This window comes from Nerophis ophidion, linkage group LG20 (assembly GCF_033978795.1).
Source record: "Nerophis ophidion isolate RoL-2023_Sa linkage group LG20, RoL_Noph_v1.0, whole genome shotgun sequence".
Taxonomy (NCBI): domain Eukaryota; kingdom Metazoa; phylum Chordata; class Actinopteri; order Syngnathiformes; family Syngnathidae; genus Nerophis; species Nerophis ophidion.
The window spans coordinates 40,022,212-40,041,876 of NC_084630.1; the positions used below are offsets into that span (position 1 = coordinate 40,022,212).

At 39.2% G+C, this 19,665-nt stretch overlaps 1 protein-coding gene across 2 annotated transcripts in view; it reads left to right on the plus strand.

The window, feature by feature from the left end:
- Positions 1-19,665, plus strand: part of LOC133539127 (rho GTPase-activating protein 10-like) — a 170,556-nt gene that overhangs the window by 91,111 nt on the left and 59,780 nt on the right. The window contains exons 4-5 of one of the 2 annotated variants that reach the window (XM_061881221.1): positions 3,445-3,516; positions 3,624-3,725. In XM_061881221.1, coding sequence (XP_061737205.1) covers positions 3,445-3,516; positions 3,624-3,725 — 174 coding nt within the window. The remainder of the gene's footprint in view (positions 1-3,444; positions 3,517-3,623; positions 3,726-19,665) is intronic. The other variant, XM_061881222.1, reaches the window with a different exon arrangement.

Sequence of the window (19,665 nt, forward strand, 5' to 3'; positions counted from 1 at the left end):
GGTACACCCCTTTGTCCACAACTGTGTGAGCAAATAGTCAAACAGTTTAAGAACAACCTTTCTCAAAGTGCAAATTGCAAGAAATTTAGGGATTTCAACCTCTACGCTCCATAATATCATCAAAAGGTTCAGAGAATCTGGAGAAATCACTCCACATAAGTGGCATGGCCGAATGACCGTGACCTTCCATCCCTGCATCAAAAACTGACATCAATCTCAAAAGGATATCACCACATGGGCTCAGGAACACTTCAGAAAACCACTGTCACTAAATACAGTTTGTTGCTACATCCGTAAGTGCAAGTTAAAGCTCTACTATGCAAAGCGAAAGCCATTTATCAACAACATCCAGAAATGCCGCTGGCTTCTCTGGGCCCGAGATCATCTAAGATGGACTGATGCAAAGTGGAAAAGTGTTCTGTGGTCTGACGAGTCCACATTTCAAATTGTTTTTGGAAATATTCGACATTGTGTCATCCGGACCAAAGGGGAAGCGAACCATCCAGACTGTGTGTGCAGGCTAATTGGGAACAGGTGGGTGCCATGATTGGGTATAAAAACAGCTTCCCAAAAAATGCTCAGTCTTTCACAAGAAAGGATGGGGCGAGGTACACCCCTTTGTCCACAACTGCGTGAGCAAATAGTCAAACAGTTTAAGAACAACGTTTCTCAAAGTGCAATTGCAAGACGTTTAGGGATTTCAACATCTACGCTCCATAATATCATCAAAAGGTTCAGAGAATCTGGAGAAATCACTCCACGTAAGCGGCATGGCCGGAAACCAACATTGAATGACCGTGAACTTGGATCCCTCAGACGGCACTGCATCAAAAACTGACATCAATCTCAAAAGGATATCACCACATGGGCTCAGGAACACTTCAGAAAACCACTGTCACTAAATACAGTTTGTCGCTACATCTGTAAGTGCAAGTTAAAGCTCTACTATGCAAAGCGAAAGCCATTTATCAACAACATCCAGAAATGCCGCTGGCTTCTCTGGGCCCGAGATCATCTAAGATGGACTGATGCAAAGTGGAAAAGTGTTCTGTGGTCTGACGAGTCCACATTTCGAATTGTTTTTCGAAATATTCAACATTGTGTCATCCGGACCAAAGGGGAAGCGAACCATCCAGACTGTGTGTGCAGGCTAATTGGGAACAGGTGGGTGCCATGATTGGCTATAAAAACAGCTTCCCAAAAAAATGCTCAGTCTTTCACAAGAAAGGATGGGGCGAGGTACACCCCTTTGTCCACAACTGCGTGAGCAAATAGTCAAACAGTTTAATGTTATATTATTCACATGTGAATAATAAAAATACAGTCTATTGTACATTCAAGTACAGTCAAAAAGGAACATATGCATTATAACAGGGGTCACCAACACAGTGCCAGTAAGGTCGCCCGTAAGGACCAGATGAGTCGCCCGCTGGCCTGTTCTAAAAATAGCTCAAATAGCAGCACTTACCAGTGAGCTGCCTCTATTTTTTAAATTGTATTTATTTACTAGCAAGCTGGTCTCGCTTTGCTGGACATTTTTAATTCTAAGAGAGACAAAACTCAAATAGAATTTGAAAATCCAAGAAAATATTTTAAAGACTTGGTCTTTAAAATTTCATTTATTTTTTTACTTTGCTTCTTATAACTTTAAGAAAGACAATTTTAGAGAAAAAATACAACCTTAAAAATTATTTTAGGATTTTTAAACACATATACCTTTTTACCTTTTAAATTCCTTCCTCTTCTTTCCTGACAATTTAAATCAATGTTCAAGTATTTTTTTTTCTTTATTGTAACGAATAATAAATACTTTTTGATTAAATTTTTCATTTTAGCTTTCTTTTTTTCCGACGAAGAATATTTGTGAATTATATCCTCAAACTTCTGATTAAAATTCAAAAAAATTATTCTGGTAAACCTGTAGAATCAAATTTAAATCTTATTTCAAAGTCTTTAGAATTTCTTTTCAAATGTTTGGTCTTGAAAATCTAGAAGAAATAATGATTTGTCTTTGTTAGAAATATAGCTTGGTCCAATTAGTTATGTCATCAAAATTCTAAAATTAATCTTAATCAGGAAAAATTACTACAAATGTTCCATAAATAATTTTTTAATTTTTTCAAAAAGATTCGAATTAGCTAGTTTTTCTCCATTTTTTTCGGTTGAATTTTGAATTTTAAAGAGTCGAAATTGAAGATAAACTATGTTTCAAAATTTAATTCTAATTTTTTTCTTGTTTTCTCCTCTTTTAAACCGTTCAATTAAGTGTTTTTTTCATCATTTATTCTCTACAAAAAAACTTCCGTAAAAGGAAAAAAATGTACGACGGAATGACAGACAGAAATACCCATTTTTTTTGTATATATAGATTTATTTATTAAAGGTAAATTGAGCAAATTGGCTATTTCTGGCCATTTATTGAAGTGTGTATCAAACTGGTAGCCCTTGGCATTAATCAGTACCCAAGAAGTAGCTCTTGCTTTCAAAAAGGTTGCTGACCCCTGCGTTATACAGAGTATATGGCTGTCTGTTTGAAGGACTTCCTGTGTCGTGCAGTGTTACATTTTGTACTAATAATCGGTATCGGCCCTGAAAAAAAACATATAGGTCCATTTTTAGTGCACAGCCACCGTCAAGTCAGCTTAGGTATGGGTTCTGGCAGGCTCTAGTTCATTCATATTGGAATTATTAAATTATTAAATCCTACCACTTTCACTAAAACTCCAGTTGCAGATGAAGAAAACCAACAGTCTGGTTTCAATCAATCAATCAATCAATGTTTATTTATATAGCCCCAAATCACAAATGTCTCAAAGGACTGCACAAACCATTACGACTACAACATCCTCGGAAGAACCCACAAAAGGGCAAGGAAAACTCACACCCAGTGGGCAGGGAGAATTCACATCCAGTGGGACGCCAGTGACAATGCTGACTATGAGAAACCTTGGAGAGGACCTCAGATGTGGGCAACCCCCCCCCTCTAGGGGACCGAAAGCAATGGATGTCGAGCGGGTCTAACATGATACTGTGAAAGTTCAATCCATAGTGGCTCCAACACAGCCGCGAGAGTTCAGTTCAAGCGGATCCAAGACAGCAGCGAGAGTCCCGTCCACAGGAAACCATCCCAAGCGGATCAGCAGCGTAGAGATGTCCCCAACCTGGATCCCGACGAGCGGTCCATCCTGGGTCTCGACTCTGGACAGCCAGTACTTCATCCATGGTCATCGGACCGGACCCCCTCCACAAGGGACGGGGGGGACATAGGAGAAAGAAAAGAAGCGGCAGATCAACTGGTCTAAAAAGGAGGTCTATTTAAAGGCTAGAGTATACAGATGAGTTTAGTGATCCTCCGGTCAATAAACAAACATAAAAAAAAGATCCTACATGAAATATTTATGTTCTCAATGATGACAGCATGTTCATGGGGTTGCTTCTGTCTAGATGAGAAACATCACAGAGACGCTCATGAAGCCCCTGGAGAAGTTCCGGAAAGACCACCTTGGCACAGTAAGGGTACTGTATGACGGCTAATTGCCTCTCTTCATTAAAGGGATGCTGCTGAAAGCACTTTGTTTCAGGCCCTCACCTGAGGATGATGAATGACTCCTTCTCTTGTCCAGGCGCAGAGGAAGAAGTATGAGAAAGAAACGGAGAAGTACTACAGCTCGCTGGAGAAGCTTCTCAACATGTCTGCAAAGAAGAAAGAACCCCACCTACTGGAGGTATTGGTCTCAAACCTTTGGCCGTGTATTCATGTTTGTTACTGGTTAGGAAGATAGTGCCGTTGTTTTCTGGGGTACTTTTAAGGTAGGGCTGGGCCATACGGGCTTTTTCTTTAAATATCTCGATATTTTTAGGCCATGTCACGATACATCATATATACCTCCATATTTTGTCTTAGCCTTGAATGAACACTTGATGCATATAATCACAGCAGTATGATGATTCTATGTGTCTACATTCAAACATTCTTCTTCATACTGCATTCATATATGCTACTTTTAAACTTTCATGCAGAGAGGGAAATCACAACTAAAAGTGTATTTATGAAACAATTATTAAAGGCATACTGAAATGAGATGTTCTTATTTAAACGGGGATAGCAGCTCCATTCTATGTGTCATACTTCATCATTTCGCGATATTGCCATATTTTTGCTGAAAGTATTTAGTAGAGAACATCCACGATAAAGTTTGCAACTTTCGGTCGCTAACAGAAAAGCCTTGCCTGTACCGGAAGTCGCAGATGATGACATCACAAGTGTGGGGGCTCCTCATATATTCACATTGATTTTAATGGTAGTCTCCAACAAAAACAGTTATTCGGACCGAAAAAACGACATTTTCCCTATTAATTTGAGCGAGGATGAAAGATTTGTGTTTGAGGATATTGATAGCGACGGACTAGGAAAAAAAAAAAAAAAAACAAGTAAAAAATTAAACGCGATAGCACTGGGACGCATTCCGATGTTTTTAGAGACATTTACTAGGATAATTCTGGGGAATCCCTTATCTTTCTATTGTGTTGCTAGTGTTTTAGTGAGTTTAATAGTACCTGATAGTCGGAGGTGTGTGTCCATGGGTGACTTGACACTCAGTATCTCAGGTGAGTCGACGGCAGCTTTCATCCCGTAAGAACTGACTTTTTAACCACAATTTTCTCACCGAAACCTGCTGGTTGACATAATTCTGGGAAATACCTTATCCGCCTATTGTGTTGCTAGTGTTTTAGTGAGATAAATAGTACCTGAAAGTCTGAGGGGCGTGGCCAGGGGTGTGTTGACGCCAGAGTCTCTGAGGGAAGTCACGAAGCTGCAGCAGGACAGAAACTCCGCTGATCTCCGATAAGAGCCGACTTATTACCACAAATTTCTCACCGAAAACTGCCGGTTGTCATGTAGTCGGGATCCATGTTCGCTTGACCGCGCTCTGATCCATAGTAAAGTTTCACCTCCGGGAATTTTAAACAAGGAATCACCGTGTGTTTGTGTGGCTAAAGGCTAAAGCTTCCCAACTCCATCTTTCTACTGTGACTTCTCCATTATTAATTGAACAAATTGCAAAAGATTTAGCAACACAGATGTCCAAAATACAGTGTAATTATGCTGTTAAAGCAGACGACTTTTAGCTGTGTGTGTGTGCAGCGCCCACACTTCCTAAAACCCCATGACGTCACACGTACACGTCATCATTACACGACGTTTCTAAGATGAAACTCCCGGGAAATTTAAAATTGTAATTTAGTAAACTAAAAAAGCCGGAATGGCATGTGTTGCAACGTTAATATTTCATTATTGATATATAAACTATCAGACTACGTGGTCGCTAGTAGTGGCTTTCAGTAGGCCTTTAGGCAGTGGCACAAACATTCATGTCATTTCCAAAACAGAAAGTGCAGGATTGTCAGAGACATTTTAAAACAAGCTATGAGTGCACTTTTGTGCATGATGTCACTAAGATGACATATCAAAACAACACTAAATTAAAGTGTACTTTTTGTACAGAACACCACTACAATAGTTTAAAACAAATAAAGTGCACTTTTGTGCATGATGTCACACAAGATGTTTCAATAAGTGAAGTGAAGTGAGTTATATTTATATAGCGCTTTTTCTCTAGTGACTCAAAGCACTTTACATAGTGAAACCCAATATCTAATGTTTACATTTAAACCAGTGTGGGTCGCACTGGGAGCAGGTGGGTCAAGTGTCTTGCCCAAGGACACAACGGCAGTGACTAGGATGGCAGAAGCGGGAATCGAACCTGCAACCCTCAAGTTGCTGGCACAGCCACTCTACCAACCGAGCCAAACCGAGGAAAACACCAAAAAAAAAAAAAAAAGTAAGGGTGCCAAATGACCATGTTTTCTGTCGAGCAGGCATGGCATGTCATGAAGGGAGTAGGAGTATAAAGTCGCCAGGTTGACTTCCTAGCAACTTCCGGTTTAAATAATAGACGTGATAATTTTCTCTAGTGACTCAAAGCACTTTACATAGTGAAACCCAATATCTAAGTTACATTCAAACCAGTGTGGGTGGCACTGGGAGCAGGTGGGTAAAGTGTCTTGCCCAAGGACACAACGGCAGTGACTAGGATGGCAGAAGCGGGAATCGAACCTGAAACCCTCAAGTTGCTGGCACAGCCACTCTACCAACCGAGCCAAACCGAGGAAAACACCCAAAAAAAAAAAAGAAAGTAAGGGTGCCAAATGACCATGTTTTCTGTCGAGCAGGCATGGCATGTCATGAGGGGAGTAGGGGTATAAAGTCGCCAGGTTGACTTCCTAGCAACTTCCGGTTTAAATAATAGACGTGATAATTGCTAACAGGTGTGACACGCGAGGACAGGGGCGTGACATGAGGACAAGGTGAAAACGAATGAAGTGCATGGTAATAAAACAAACAAGGAATTGCAGGAACAGGAACTGATTGTCCAAAATATAAAACCAAACATGACAAAAACAAAACATAATCCCATAGACGTGTTCGAAGTGTCAAATAAAAACGAGCTGCATAATAGGAAATCAAATAGTGTATGTCCTTCACTATGTGGTAGGTTCCTGCGGACATTATCTCCTTCTGTTGTTGACTATTTGTTTTATACGTTGTTGATGTGGTAATTGTTGTTTGGGCATTTTGTTGATATGGCACCAAATGTAAATGTTGACATGTGGAGTTTCAAGCACTCTTCATTCTCTAGCACAGGTGTAGGGAACCTGTGGCTCTTTTGATGACTGCTTCTGGCTCTCAGATAAATCTTAGCAGACATTGCTCAACATGATAAGTCCTGAATAATTCCACTGCTAATCACACTGTTAAAAACAACGTCCGAAATATAAAACATTCTCATGCATTTTAATCCATCCATCCGTTTCCTACCGCACCTGTTCAAGAAGTCATAATAATGGTAAGAAGTTTATTATTGGTTAGCTTCAGAGAATAACAATGTCATTGAAAAGAATAAGAGACTTGCTATACGCTAAAAATGTTGGTCTTACTTAAAAATGCACGTATTTAGTTGTATTCAGTGTTAAAAAAGTATTATATAGCTCTCACGGAAATACATTTTAAAATATTTGGCTTTCATGGCTCTCTCAGCCCAAAAGGTTCCCGACCCCTGCTCTAGCAGGTGACTTTTCAAATGATGCTACATTACTACTTTTTGAAGCAACGCTTTTGCCGCATACTTGACATATTACGGTTGTCTGTTCGACATCTTCCCGCTTGAAGCCAAACCACCGCCAGATGATGGACCTCCTGCTGTTTTTCTTGGGAATTAACTCTTCCTTCATTTGTTACCAGATTCGCACCTTCTTTCTCTCGTATTACCACTCGCACCACTCCGCTAGCATCACAGCTAACGTTACCATGCCGCTACCTCTCTGCTCCGCGAGGTCGTATGTGACGTATGTAAGAAGGTGCGCTTGTTTTTGATCTCTGTGAGAAGGAGAAACAAGAGAGAGGGAGGAGCCTGTAGTGTAATGCCTGCAGCTAAACGTATACTCCAATATCACCATATTGTCATTTTTTTTATATCGCACAGAGACAAACCCGCGATCTATCGAGTATATCGATATATCGCCCAGCCCTATCAGGTAGTGATGTCATCAAAAGGAAAGCGGCACACAAAATGAATTAAAGGCCTACTGAAATGAGATGTTCTTATTTAAACGGGGATAGCAGGTCCATTCTATGTGTCATACTTCATCATTTTGCCATATTGCCATATCTTTGCTGAAAGGATTTAGTAGAGAGCATCCACGATAAAGTTGGCAATTTTTGGTGGCTAATAAAAAAGCCTTGCCTGCACCGGAAGTAGCAGACGATGTGCGCGTGACGTCACGGGTTGTGGAGCTCCTCACATCTGAACATTGTTTACAATCATGGCCACCAGCAGCGAGAGCGATTCGGACCGAGAAAGCAACAATTTCCCCATTAATTTGAGCAAGGATGAAAGATTCGTGGATGAGGAAAGTGAGAGTGAAGGACTAAGAAAAATAAAAAAAGACTATACAGTGGGATTGATTCAGATGTTATTAGACAAATTTACTAGGATAATTCTGGAAAATCCCTTATGTGCTTACTGTGTTACCAGTGTTTTAGTGAGATTATATGGTCGTACCTGTACAACCTGATGGTCGGCACCGCACCTTTCTTAAGCACCAGTCGACGGGTGGTGGCGATGCCCATCTCTGCCCTTCGCAAGGGACCATCTTCGAAACACGATCTTTCGAAATGATTGCTGCATAATACACTGTACTTTGTGTGTGTGGTCCAATCCAACCGTGTTCGCTTGACCGCTCTGTTGTATCCTTGGGCAAGACACTTCACCCACCTGCTCCCAGTGCCACCCACACTGGTTTAAATGTAACTTAGATATTGGGTGTCACTATGTAAAAGCGCTTTGAGTCACTAGAGAAAAGCGCTATATAAATATAATTCACTTCACTTATAATTCACTTCATAGTAAAGCTTCACCGTCATCTTTCGGGAATGTAAACAATGAAACACCGGCTGTGTTTGTGTTGCTAAAAACGGCCGCAATACACCGCTTCCCACCTACAGCTTTCTTCTTTGACGTCTCCATTATTCATTGAACAAATTGCAAAAGATTCAGCAACATAGATGTCCAAAATACTGTGGAATTATGCGATAAAAACAGACGACTTATAGCTGGGAACAGTGCTGGAACAAAATGTCCTCTACAGTGCGTGACGTCACGCTCACACGTCATCATACCGGGACGTTTCAGCATGATACTTCCCCGCAAATTTTAAAATAGCAATTTAGTAAACTAAAAAGGCAGTATTGGCATTTGCTGGAATGTTAATATTTCATCATTGATATATAAACTATCAGACTGCGTGGTTGCTAGTAGTGGCTTTCAGTAGGCCTTTAAGCGTTCGTACGCGGAGATGTGGTTCGTACACAGAGGCATATTTGACGCAATACACCGCTTCCCACCTACAGCTTTCTTCTTTGACGTCTCCATTATTAATTGAACAAATTGCAAAAGATTCAGCAACACAGATGTCCATAATACTGTGGAATTATGCGATAAAAACAGACGACTTATAGCTGGGAACAGTGCTGGAACAAAATGTCCTCTACAATGCGTGATGTCACGCGCACACGTCATCATACCGGGACGTTTCAGCAGGATACTTCCGCACAAATTTTAAAATAGCAATTTAGTAAACTAAAAAGGCCGTATTGGCATTTGCTGGAATGTTAATATTTCATCATTGATATATAAACTATCAGACTGCGTGGTCGCTACTAGTGGCTTTCAGTAGGCCTTTAAGTGTTCGTACGCGGAGATGTGGTTCGTACACAGAGGCATATTTGACGCAATACACCGCTTCCCACCTACAGCTTTCTTCTTTGACGTCTCCATTATTAATTGAACAAATTGCAAAAGATTCAGCAACATAGATGTCCATAATACTGTGGAATTATGCGATAAAAACAGACGACTTATAGCTGGGAACAGTGCTGGAACAAAATGTCCTCTGCAGTGCGTGACGTCACGCTCACACGTCATCATACCGGGACGTTTCAGCATGATACTTCCCCGCAAATTTTAAAATAGCAATTTAGTAAACTAAAAAGGCCGTATTGGCATTTGCTGGAATGTTAATATTTCATCATTGATATATAAACTATCAGACTGCGTGGTTGGTAGTAGTGGCTTTCAGTAGGCCTTTAAGTGTTCGTACGCGGAGATGTGGTTCGTACACAAAGGCATATTTGACGCGATATAAAAGTTTATAAACCGAAAGGTCACAAATAGAGGCGTTGGTAATCGTTGTATTTTTGCTTGCACCAGACTTTTATCACTATTGAACGGGGACAGCCTTATGACTACAGTACCAATCCACAAGAATCTCATACAGGAGGTTCATGTTGAAGCCTCGACAAAGGTCTATGCCCTCAAAATGCTCTTTGCTTTGTTTGAGTTTTTTGTTTTTTTTTCCTGCCACTTTCACACAAAACCTCTTTGGCCCACGTGAGGCCCCAATGACGCACCTTACAGCGACAAATGTTCCTGGCTCGTGTGGACAGGAAGCGTGAACTGGCTGTGACATGAACACCAAGGTCAGCTGTGTGCAGTTTTTTTTTTTATCAAAGGCTTCCCTTAACTTTTCCAGCGCGTCCATGTAAGGCACGCTCTACAAAGAAGACGCTTGACATTGCTTACTTTTGTCTGCGCTCTGTATATTTTGCACCATGGCGACGGAGGGTAAATAATCTTCATATGAGACCAAAACAAATGAGGTGGGGCACCAGCCATTAAAGTATAAGCTACAAACGTTACTAAAAAACAAACAAACTATTAAAGCTGCAAGCAGCGTTGGTCGGGCCCACCTTTGGCTGCTGCCCCCGCGACCCAAACCCCGGTAAGCGTTAGAAGATGCATGGATAGTAGCTACTATTAGTATAGGGTATTGTGTGTAGAATTTTGAGGACAAAAAATAATTATTTCCACTTCACATTGTCATTGTCTACTGTTAGTCCTAAGTGTCCCAATACTTTTGCCTCGTGTTACTCCTAAGCGTCCCAATACTTTTGTCCAGTGGTAGTCCTAATTGTCCCAATACTTTTGTCTAGTGTACCTACCTTCTCTGCGTTGTGTGGTCACACTGGTGCTTCCTGCTTTTAAGCAGCCATCTTGAGACAACAGCAGCGCAGTGGTTCTTTGAAGGGTCATAAAATCAAAACCGGAGCAGTTAGAAAAACTATTTGCGCAACTTTTAATCAGAAGGGTTCAATCTCTCTCCTGTGCGAGTTTGAAGCCGAAACGACAAACGCGCTCAGAGGAGATAATGTTTGAAGAAAGGTTACGGGTTTTTACAAAACTTTTGTTTTGAAGGGGCAATTGCCAACTTCCTGTTGATTTTTGCTGAATAATGTCAATTATTAAAATGTAGGTCTAAGTGAGACCTACATAGAGGTTCTGATAGGTGTGTCAAGTTTGGTGAGTTTTGTAGCATTTTAAGGGGGTCAAATTACAGCGCAGAGAGACAAAAATTGCATTTTTTTAGGCAAATTTTGCTTTGAAGGGATTTTTGCAAAATTTTTGTTGATTTTTGCAAAATTTTTGTTGATTTTTGCCCTAGAAGGTAAAATTATGAAATCTAGGTCTAAGTCAGCTCTACATAGAGGTTTTCGTTTCATGTCTCTACGACATTGCTAACGTAAGTTACAAGCAGTTTTGTCTGTGTTTTCTTCCTAGGAGCAGTTTTTTCTGTGTTTGATGCGTAATTTTGAGTTTTGGATTTTGGGTTTTTTATTAGATTGCAATTTTCGCCAGTCCTGATAGGTGTGTCAAGTTTGGTGAGTTTTGTAGCATTTTAAGGGGGTCAAATTACAGCGCAAAGAGACAAAAATTGCATTTTTTTAGGCAAATTTTGCTTTGAAGGGATTTTTGCAAAATTTTTGTTGATTTTTGCCCCAGAAGGTAAAATTATGAAATCTAGGTCTAAGTCAGCTCTACATAGAGGTTTTTGTTTCATGTCTCTACGACATTGCTAACGTAAGTTACAAGCAGTTTTGTCTGTGTTTTCTTCCTAGGAGCAGTTTTTTCTGTGTTTGATTCAAAAATTGCGCTAGAGCGCAATTTTGAGTTTTTTTTTTTTTTTTTTATTAGATTGCAATTTTTGCCAGTAGGTGTGTCAAGTTTGGTGAGTTTTGTAGCATTTTAAGGGGGTCAAATTACAGCGCAAAGAGACAAAAATTGCATTTTTTTAGGCAAATTTTGCTTTGAAGGGATTTTTGCAAAATTTTTGTTGATTTTTGCCCTAGAAGGTAAAATTATGAAATCTAGGTCTAAGTCAGCTCTACATAGAGGTTTTTGTTTCATGTCTCTACGACATTGCTAACGTAAGTTACAAGCAGTTTTGTCTGTGTTTTCTTCCTAGGAGCAGTTTTTTCTGTTTGATTAAAAAATTGCGCTAGAGCGCAATTTTGAGTTTTTATTTTTTTTTTATTTTTTATTAGATTGCAATTTTTGCCAGTAGGTGTGTCAAGTTTGGTGAGTTTTGTAGCATTTTAAGGGGGTCAAATTACAGCGCAAAGAGACAAAAATTGCATTTTTTTAGGCAAATTTAGCTTTAAAGGGATTTATGCAAAATTTTTGTTGATTTTTGCCCTAGAAGGTAAAATTATGAAATCTAGGTCTAAGTCAGCTCTACATAGAGGTTTTTGTTTCATGTCTCTACGACATTGCTAACGTAAGTTACAAGCAGTTTAGTCTGTGTTTTCTTCCTAGGAGCAGTTTTTTCTGTGTTTGATTCAAAAATTGCGCTAGAGCGCAATTTTGAGTTTTTTTTTGAATTTTTTTTATTAGATTGTAATTTTTGCCAGTAGGTGTGTCAAGTTTGGTGAGTTTTGTAGCATTTTAAGGGGGTCAAATTACAGCGCAAAGAGACAAAAATTGCATTTTTTTAGGCAAATTTTGCTTTGAAGGGATTTTTGCAAAATTTTTGTTGATTTTTGCAAAATTTTTGTTGATTTTTGCCCTAAAAGGTAAAATTATGAAATCTAGGTCTAAGTCAGCTCTACATAGAGGTTTTTGTTTCATGTCTCTACGACATTGCTAACGTAAGTTACAAGCAGTTTTGTCTGTGTTTTCTTCCTAGGAGCATTTTTTTCTGTGTTTGATGCGTAATTTTGAGTTTTGGATTTTGGGTTTTTTATTAGATTGCAATTTTCGCCAGTCCTGATAGGTGTGTCAAGTTTGGTGAGTTTTGTAGCATTTTAAGGGGGTCAAATTACAGCGCAAAGAGACAAACATTGCATTTTTTTAGGCAAATTTTGCTTTGAAGGGATTTTTGCAAAATTTTTGTTGATTTTTGCCCCAGAAGGTAAAATTATGAAATCTAGGTCTAAGTCAGCTCTACATAGAGGTTTTTGTTTCATGTCTCTACGACATTGCTAACGTAAGTTACAAGCAGTTTTGTCTGTGTTTTCTTCCTAGGCGCAGTTTTTTCTGTTTGATTCAAAAATTGCGCTAGAGCGCAATTTTGAGTTTTTTTTTTTTTTTTTTTTATTAGATTGCAATTTTTGCCAGTAGGTGTGTCAAGTTTGGTGAGTTTTGTAGCATTTTAAGGGGGTCAAATTACAGCGCAAAGAGACAAAAATTGCATTTTTTTAGGCAAATTTTGCTTTGAAGGGATTTTTGCAAAATTTTTGTTGATTTTTGCCCTAGAAGGTAAAATTATGAAATCTAGGTCTAAGTCAGCTCTACATAGAGGTTTTTGTTTCATGTCTCTACGACATTGCTAACGTAAGTTACAAGCAGTTTTGTCTGTGTTTTCTTCCTAGGAGCAGTTTTTTCTGTTTGATTCAAAAATTGCGCTAGAGCGCAATTTTGAGTTTTTATTTTTTTTAATTTTTTATTAGATTGCAATTTTTGCCAGTAGGTGTGTCAAGTTTGGTGAGTTTTGTAGCATTTTAAGGGGGTCAAATTACAGCGCAAAGAGACAAAAATTGCATTTTTTTAGGCAAATTTTGCTTTGAAGGGATTTTTGCAAAATTTTTGTTGATTTTTGCAAAATTTTTGTTGATTTTTGCCCTAAAAGGTAAAATTATGAAATCTAGGTCTAAGTCAGCTCTACATAGAGGTTTTTGTTTCATGTCTCTATGACATTGCTAACGTAAGTTACAAGCAGTTTTGTCTGTGTTTTCTTCCTAGGAGCATTTTTTTCTGTGTTTGATGCGTAATTTTGAGTTTTGGATTTTGGGTTTTTTATTAGATTGCAATTTTCGCCAGTCCTGATAGGTGTGTCAAGTTTGGTGAGTTTTGTAGCATTTTAAGGGGGTCAAATTACAGCGCAAAGAGACAAACATTGCATTTTTTTAGGCAAATTTTGCTTTGAAGGGATTTTTGCAAAATTTTTGTTGATTTTTGCCCCAGAAGGTAAAATTATGAAATCTAGGTCTAAGTCAGCTCTACATAGAGGTTTTTGTTTCATGTCTCTACGACATTGCTAACGTAAGTTACTAGCAGTTTTGTCTGTGTTTTCTTCCTAGGAGCAGTTTTTTCTGTGTTTAGCGCAATTTTGAGTTTTTTTTTTTTTTTTTTTATTAGATTGCAATTTTTGCCAGTAGGTGTGTCAAGTTTGGTGAGTTTTGTAGCATTTTAAGGGGGTCAAATTACAGCGCAAAGAGACAAAAATTGCATTTTTTTAGGCAAATTTTGCTTTGAAGGGATTTTTGCAAAATTTTTGTTGATTTTTGCCCTAGAAGGTAAAATTATGAAATCTAGGTCTAAGTCAGCTCTACATAGAGGTTTTTGTTTCATGTCTCTACGACATTGCTAACGTAAGTTACAAGCAGTTTTGTCTGTGTTTTCTTCCTAGGAGCAGTTTTTTCTGTGTTTGATTCAAAAATTGCGCTAGAGCGCAATTTTGAGGTTTTTTTTTTTGTTTTTTTTATTAGATTGCAATTTTTGCCAGTAGGTGTGTCAAATTTGGTGAGTTTTGTAGCATTTTAAGGGGGTCAAATTACAGCGCAAAGAGACAAAAATTGCATTTTTTTAGGCAAATTTTGCTTTGAAGGGATTTATGCAAAATTTTTGTTGATTTTTGCCCTAGAAGGTAAAATTATGAAATCTAGGTCTAAGTCAGCTCTACATAGAGGTTTTTGTTTCATGTCTCTACGACATTGCTAACGTAAGTTACAAGCAGTTTTGTCTGTGTTTTCTTCCTAGGAGCATTTTTTTCTGTGTTTGATGCGTAATTTTGAGTTTTGGATTTTGGGTTTTTTATTAGATTGCAATTTTCGCCAGTCCTGATAGGTGTGTCAAGTTTGGTGAGTTTTGTAGCATTTTAAGGGGGTCAAATTACAGCGCAAAGAGACAAACATTGCATTTTTTTAGGCAAATTTTGCTTTGAAGGGATTTTTGCAAAATTTTTGTTGATTTTTGCCCCAGAAGGTAAAATTATGAAATCTAGGTCTAAGTCAGCTCTACATAGAGGTTTTTGTTTCATGTCTCTACGACATTGCTAACGTAAGTTACAAGCAGTTTTGTCTGTGTTTTCTTCCTAGGCGCAGTTTTTTCTGTTTGATTCAAAAATTGCGCTAGAGCGCAATTTTGAGTTTTTTTTTTTTTTTTTTTTTTATTAGATTGCAATTTTTGCCAGTAGGTGTGTCAAGTTTGGTGAGTTTTGTAGCATTTTAAGGGGATCAAATTACAGCGCAAAGAGACAAAAATTGCATTTTTTTAGGCAAATTTAGCTTTAAAGGGATTTATGCAAAATTTTTGTTGATTTTTGCCCTAGAAGGTAAAATTATGAAATCTAGGTCTAAGTCAGCTCTACATAGAGGTTTTTGTTTCATGTCTCTACGACATTGCTAACGTAAGTTACAAGCAGTTTTGTCTGTGTTTTCTTCCTAGGAGCAGTTTTTTCTGTGTTTGATTCAAAAATTGCGCTAGAGCGCAATTTTGAGGTTTTTTTTTTGTTTTTTTTATTAGATTGCAATTTTTGCCAGTAGGTGTGTCAAATTTGGTGAGTTTTGTAGCATTTTAAGGGGGTCAAATTACAGCGCAAAGAGACAAAAATTGCATTTTTTTAGGCAAATTTTGCTTTGAAGGGATTTTTGCAAAATTTTTGTTGATTTTTGCCCCAGAAGGTAAAATTATGAAATCTAGGTCTAAGTCAGCTCTACATAGAGGTTTTTGTTTCATGTCTCTACAACATTGGTAACGTAAGTTACAAGCAGTTTTGTCTGTGTTTTCTTCCTAGGAGCAGTTTTTTCTGTGTCTGATTCAAAAATTGCGCTAGAGCGCAATTTTGAGTTTTGGGTTTTGGGTTTTTTATTAGATTGCAATTTTTGCCAGTCCTGATAGGTGTGTCAAGTTTGGTGAGTTTTGTAGCATTTTAAGGGGGTCAAATTACAGCGCAAAGAGACAAACATAGCATTTTTTTGGGCAAATTTTGCTTTGAAGGGATTTTTGCAAAATTTTTGTTGATTTTTGCCCTAGAAGGTAAAATTATGAAATCTAGCCCAAAGTCAGCTCTACATGGAGGTTTTTGTTTCATGTCTCTACGACATTGCTAACGTAAGTTACAAGCAGTTTTGTCTGTGTTTGATTCAAAAATTTCACTACAGCGCAATTTTGAGTTTTGGGTTTTGGGTTTTTTATTAGATTGCAATTTTCGCCAGTCCTGATAGGTGTGTCAAGTTTGGTGAGTTTTGTAGCATTTTAAGGGGGTCAAATTACAGCGCAAAGAGACAAAAATTGCATTTTTTTAGGCAAATTTTGCTTTGAAGGGATTTTTGCAAAATTTTTGTTGATTTTTGCCCTACAAGGTAAAATTATGAAATCTAGGCCTAAGTCAGCCCTACATAGAGGTTTTTGTTTCATGTCTCTATGACATTGCTAACGTAAGTTACAAGCAGTCTGTTTTTTTTTTTCTTCGTAGGGGGCGCTAGAGAGCAATTTATATTTTTGGGGTTTGGTTGTTTAATAGGTTGGGAAGGTTTGCCGGACCGATGTGTGTCAAATTTGGTGAGTTTTGCAGCATGTGAAGGAGGTCAAATTACAGCGCATAGGTGCGGAATAATAATAATAAAGAAAGAAACAAAGAATAAAACGCACAAAATTCAATAGGTCCTTTGAGTTGGGTAATTGTGTTGGATGTAAATATAAACAGAATACAATGATTTGCAAATCCTTTTCAAGCCATATTCAGTTGAATATGCTACAAAGACAACATATTTGATTTTCAAACTGATAAACATTTTTTTTGTGCAAATAATCATTAACTTTAGAATTTGATGCCAGCAACATGTGACAAAGAAGTTGGGAAAGGTGGCAATAAATACTGATAAAGTTGAGGAATGCTCATCAAACACTTATTTGGAACATCCCACAGGTGTGCAGGCTAATTGGGAACAGGTGGGTGCCATGATTGGGTATAAAAGCAGCTTGCACGGAATGCTAAGTAATTCACAAACAAGGATGGGGCGAAGATCACCAATTTGTAAGCAAATTGTCGAACAGTTTTAGAACAACATTTCTCAACGAGCTATTGCAAGGAATTTAGGGATTTTACCATCTACGGTCCGTAAAATCATCAAAAGGTTCAGAGAATCTGGAGAAATCACTGCACGTAAGCGATGATATTATGGACCTTTGATCCCTCAGGCGGTACTGCATCAAAAACCAACATCAGTGTGTAAAGGATATCACCACATGGGCTCAGGAACACTTCAGAAAACCACTGTCAGTAACCATAGTTGGTCGCTACATCTGTAAATGCAAGTTAAAACTCTACTATGCAGAGCAAAACCCATTTATCAACAACACCCAGAAACGCTGCCGGCTTCGCTGGGCCCGAGCTCATCTAAGATGGACTGATGCAAAGTGGAAAAGTGTTCTGTGGTCTGACGAGTCCACATTTCAAATTATATTTGGAAACTGTGGACGTGGTGTCCTCCAGAACAAAGAGGAAAATAACCATTCGGATTGTTATAGGCGCAAAGTTGAATAGCCAACATGTGTGATGGTATGGGGGTGCATTAGTGCCCAAGGCATGGGTAACTTACACATCTGTGAAGGCACCATTAATGCTGAAAGGTACATACAGGTTTTGGAACAACATGTTGCCATCTAAGCGCTGTCTTTTTCATGGACGCCCCCGCTTATTTCAGCAAGACAATGCCAAGCCACATTCAGCACGTGTTACAACAGCGTGGCTTCGTAAAAAAAGTGTGCGGGTACTTTCCTGGCCCGCCTGCAGTCCAGACCTGTCTCCCATGGAAAATGTGTGACACATTATGAAGCGTAAAATAGGAGAGCGGAGACCCCGGACTGTTGAAGGACTGAAGCTCTACATAAAACAAGAATGGGAAAGAATTCCACTTTCAAAGCTTCAACAATTAGTTTCCTCAGTTCCCAAACGTTTATTGAGTGTTGTTAAAAGAAAAGGTGATGTAACACAGTGGTGAACATGCCCTTTCCCAACTACTTTGGCACGTGTTGCAGCCATGAAATTCTAAGTTAATTATTATTTGCAAAAAAAAAATAGTTTGAGTTTGACCATCAAATATGTTGTCTTTGTAGCATATTCAACTGAATATGGCTTGAAAAGGATTTGCAAATCATTGTATTCTGTTTATATTTACATCGAACACAATTTCCCAACTCATATGGAAACGGGGTTTGTACAATGTGCTTCTCAACCTCGTAAACCACACAGAACAGGGGGAACGTGGCTCACATGAACATATCGTCACAAAGTTGCTTCACATTTAATTACGGGGTGCAATCATACTGCCCCACGGACCAAGAAAAAAATCATGTATTGCACAGCGTGATGCAGCTCTGTTGTCGTGGCAAACAGGATGTGCCAATGGTGGTGTTTGCCTTTTCTTGCCAGGGCGAGAGTAGCTGTCTTCCGCCACAGACCAGCTGGGGCCATTCATGCACAGGTGGCTAGTAGAGATGTCCGATAATATCGGACTGCAGATAAAATCTATAAAATGTAATATCGAACATTATCGGTTTCAAAAAAGTAAAGTTTATGACTTTTTAAAACGCCGGTGTGTACACGGCTGTAGGGAGAAGTACAGAGCGCCAATAACCCTTTTCCTGCCGGCCCAGTCACATAATATCTACGGCTTTTCACACACACAAGTAAATGCAAGGCATACTTGGTCAACAGCCATGCAGGTCACACTGAGGGTGGCCGTATAAAGAACTTTAACACTGATACAAATATGCGCCACACGGTGAACCCACATCAAACAGGAATGACAAACACATTTTGGGAGAACATCCGCACCGTAACGCAACATTAACACAACAGAACAAATACCCAGAACCCCTTGCAGCGCTAACTCTTCCAGGACGCAACGTTTTTTAGCCAAGTTTGTACACCCTTGATTCTTCCGAGAGACTCCCAATTTTCAGTGCACCTCCAGGGGTAATCATTCTTTCGAATTTCCATCCATCCATCCATCCATTTTCTGCCGCTTATTCCCGTTCGGGGTCGCGGGGGGCGCTGGCGCCTATCTCAGCTACAATCGGGCGGAAGGCGGGGTACACCCTGGACAAGTCGCCACCTCATCGCAGGGCCAACACAGACAACATTCACACTCACATTCACACACTAGGGCCAATTTTTAGTGTTGCCAATCAACCTTTGCCCCGAACAAAAATATCAAGGCGACACCGTGGAGGCACTGTGCCTTCAGCATCCTCTCCAACCTTGAACAAAATACAGCATGCCAGCCCGGCCACATGTTGCATTTGGCTTCTATAAACAACTTTAACACTGTTACAAATATGCGCCACACTGTGAACCCACACCAAACAGGAACGACAAACACATTTCGGGAGAACATCCGCACCGTAACACAACATAAACACAACAGAACGAAGGCCCAGAACCCCTTGCAGCAATAACTCTTCCAGTACGTGACAATACACACCCCCTAACCCCGCCCACCCCAACCTCCTCATGCGCTCTCAGGGAGAACATGTCCCAAATTCCAAGCTGCTGTTTTGAGGTATGTTAAAAAAAAAAGAATGCACTTTGTGACTTCAATAATAAATATGGCATTTTTTTCCATAACTAGAGCTGATTTATTTTGGAAAACCTTGTTACATTGTTTAATGCATCCAGCGGGGCATCACAACTAAATGAGGCATC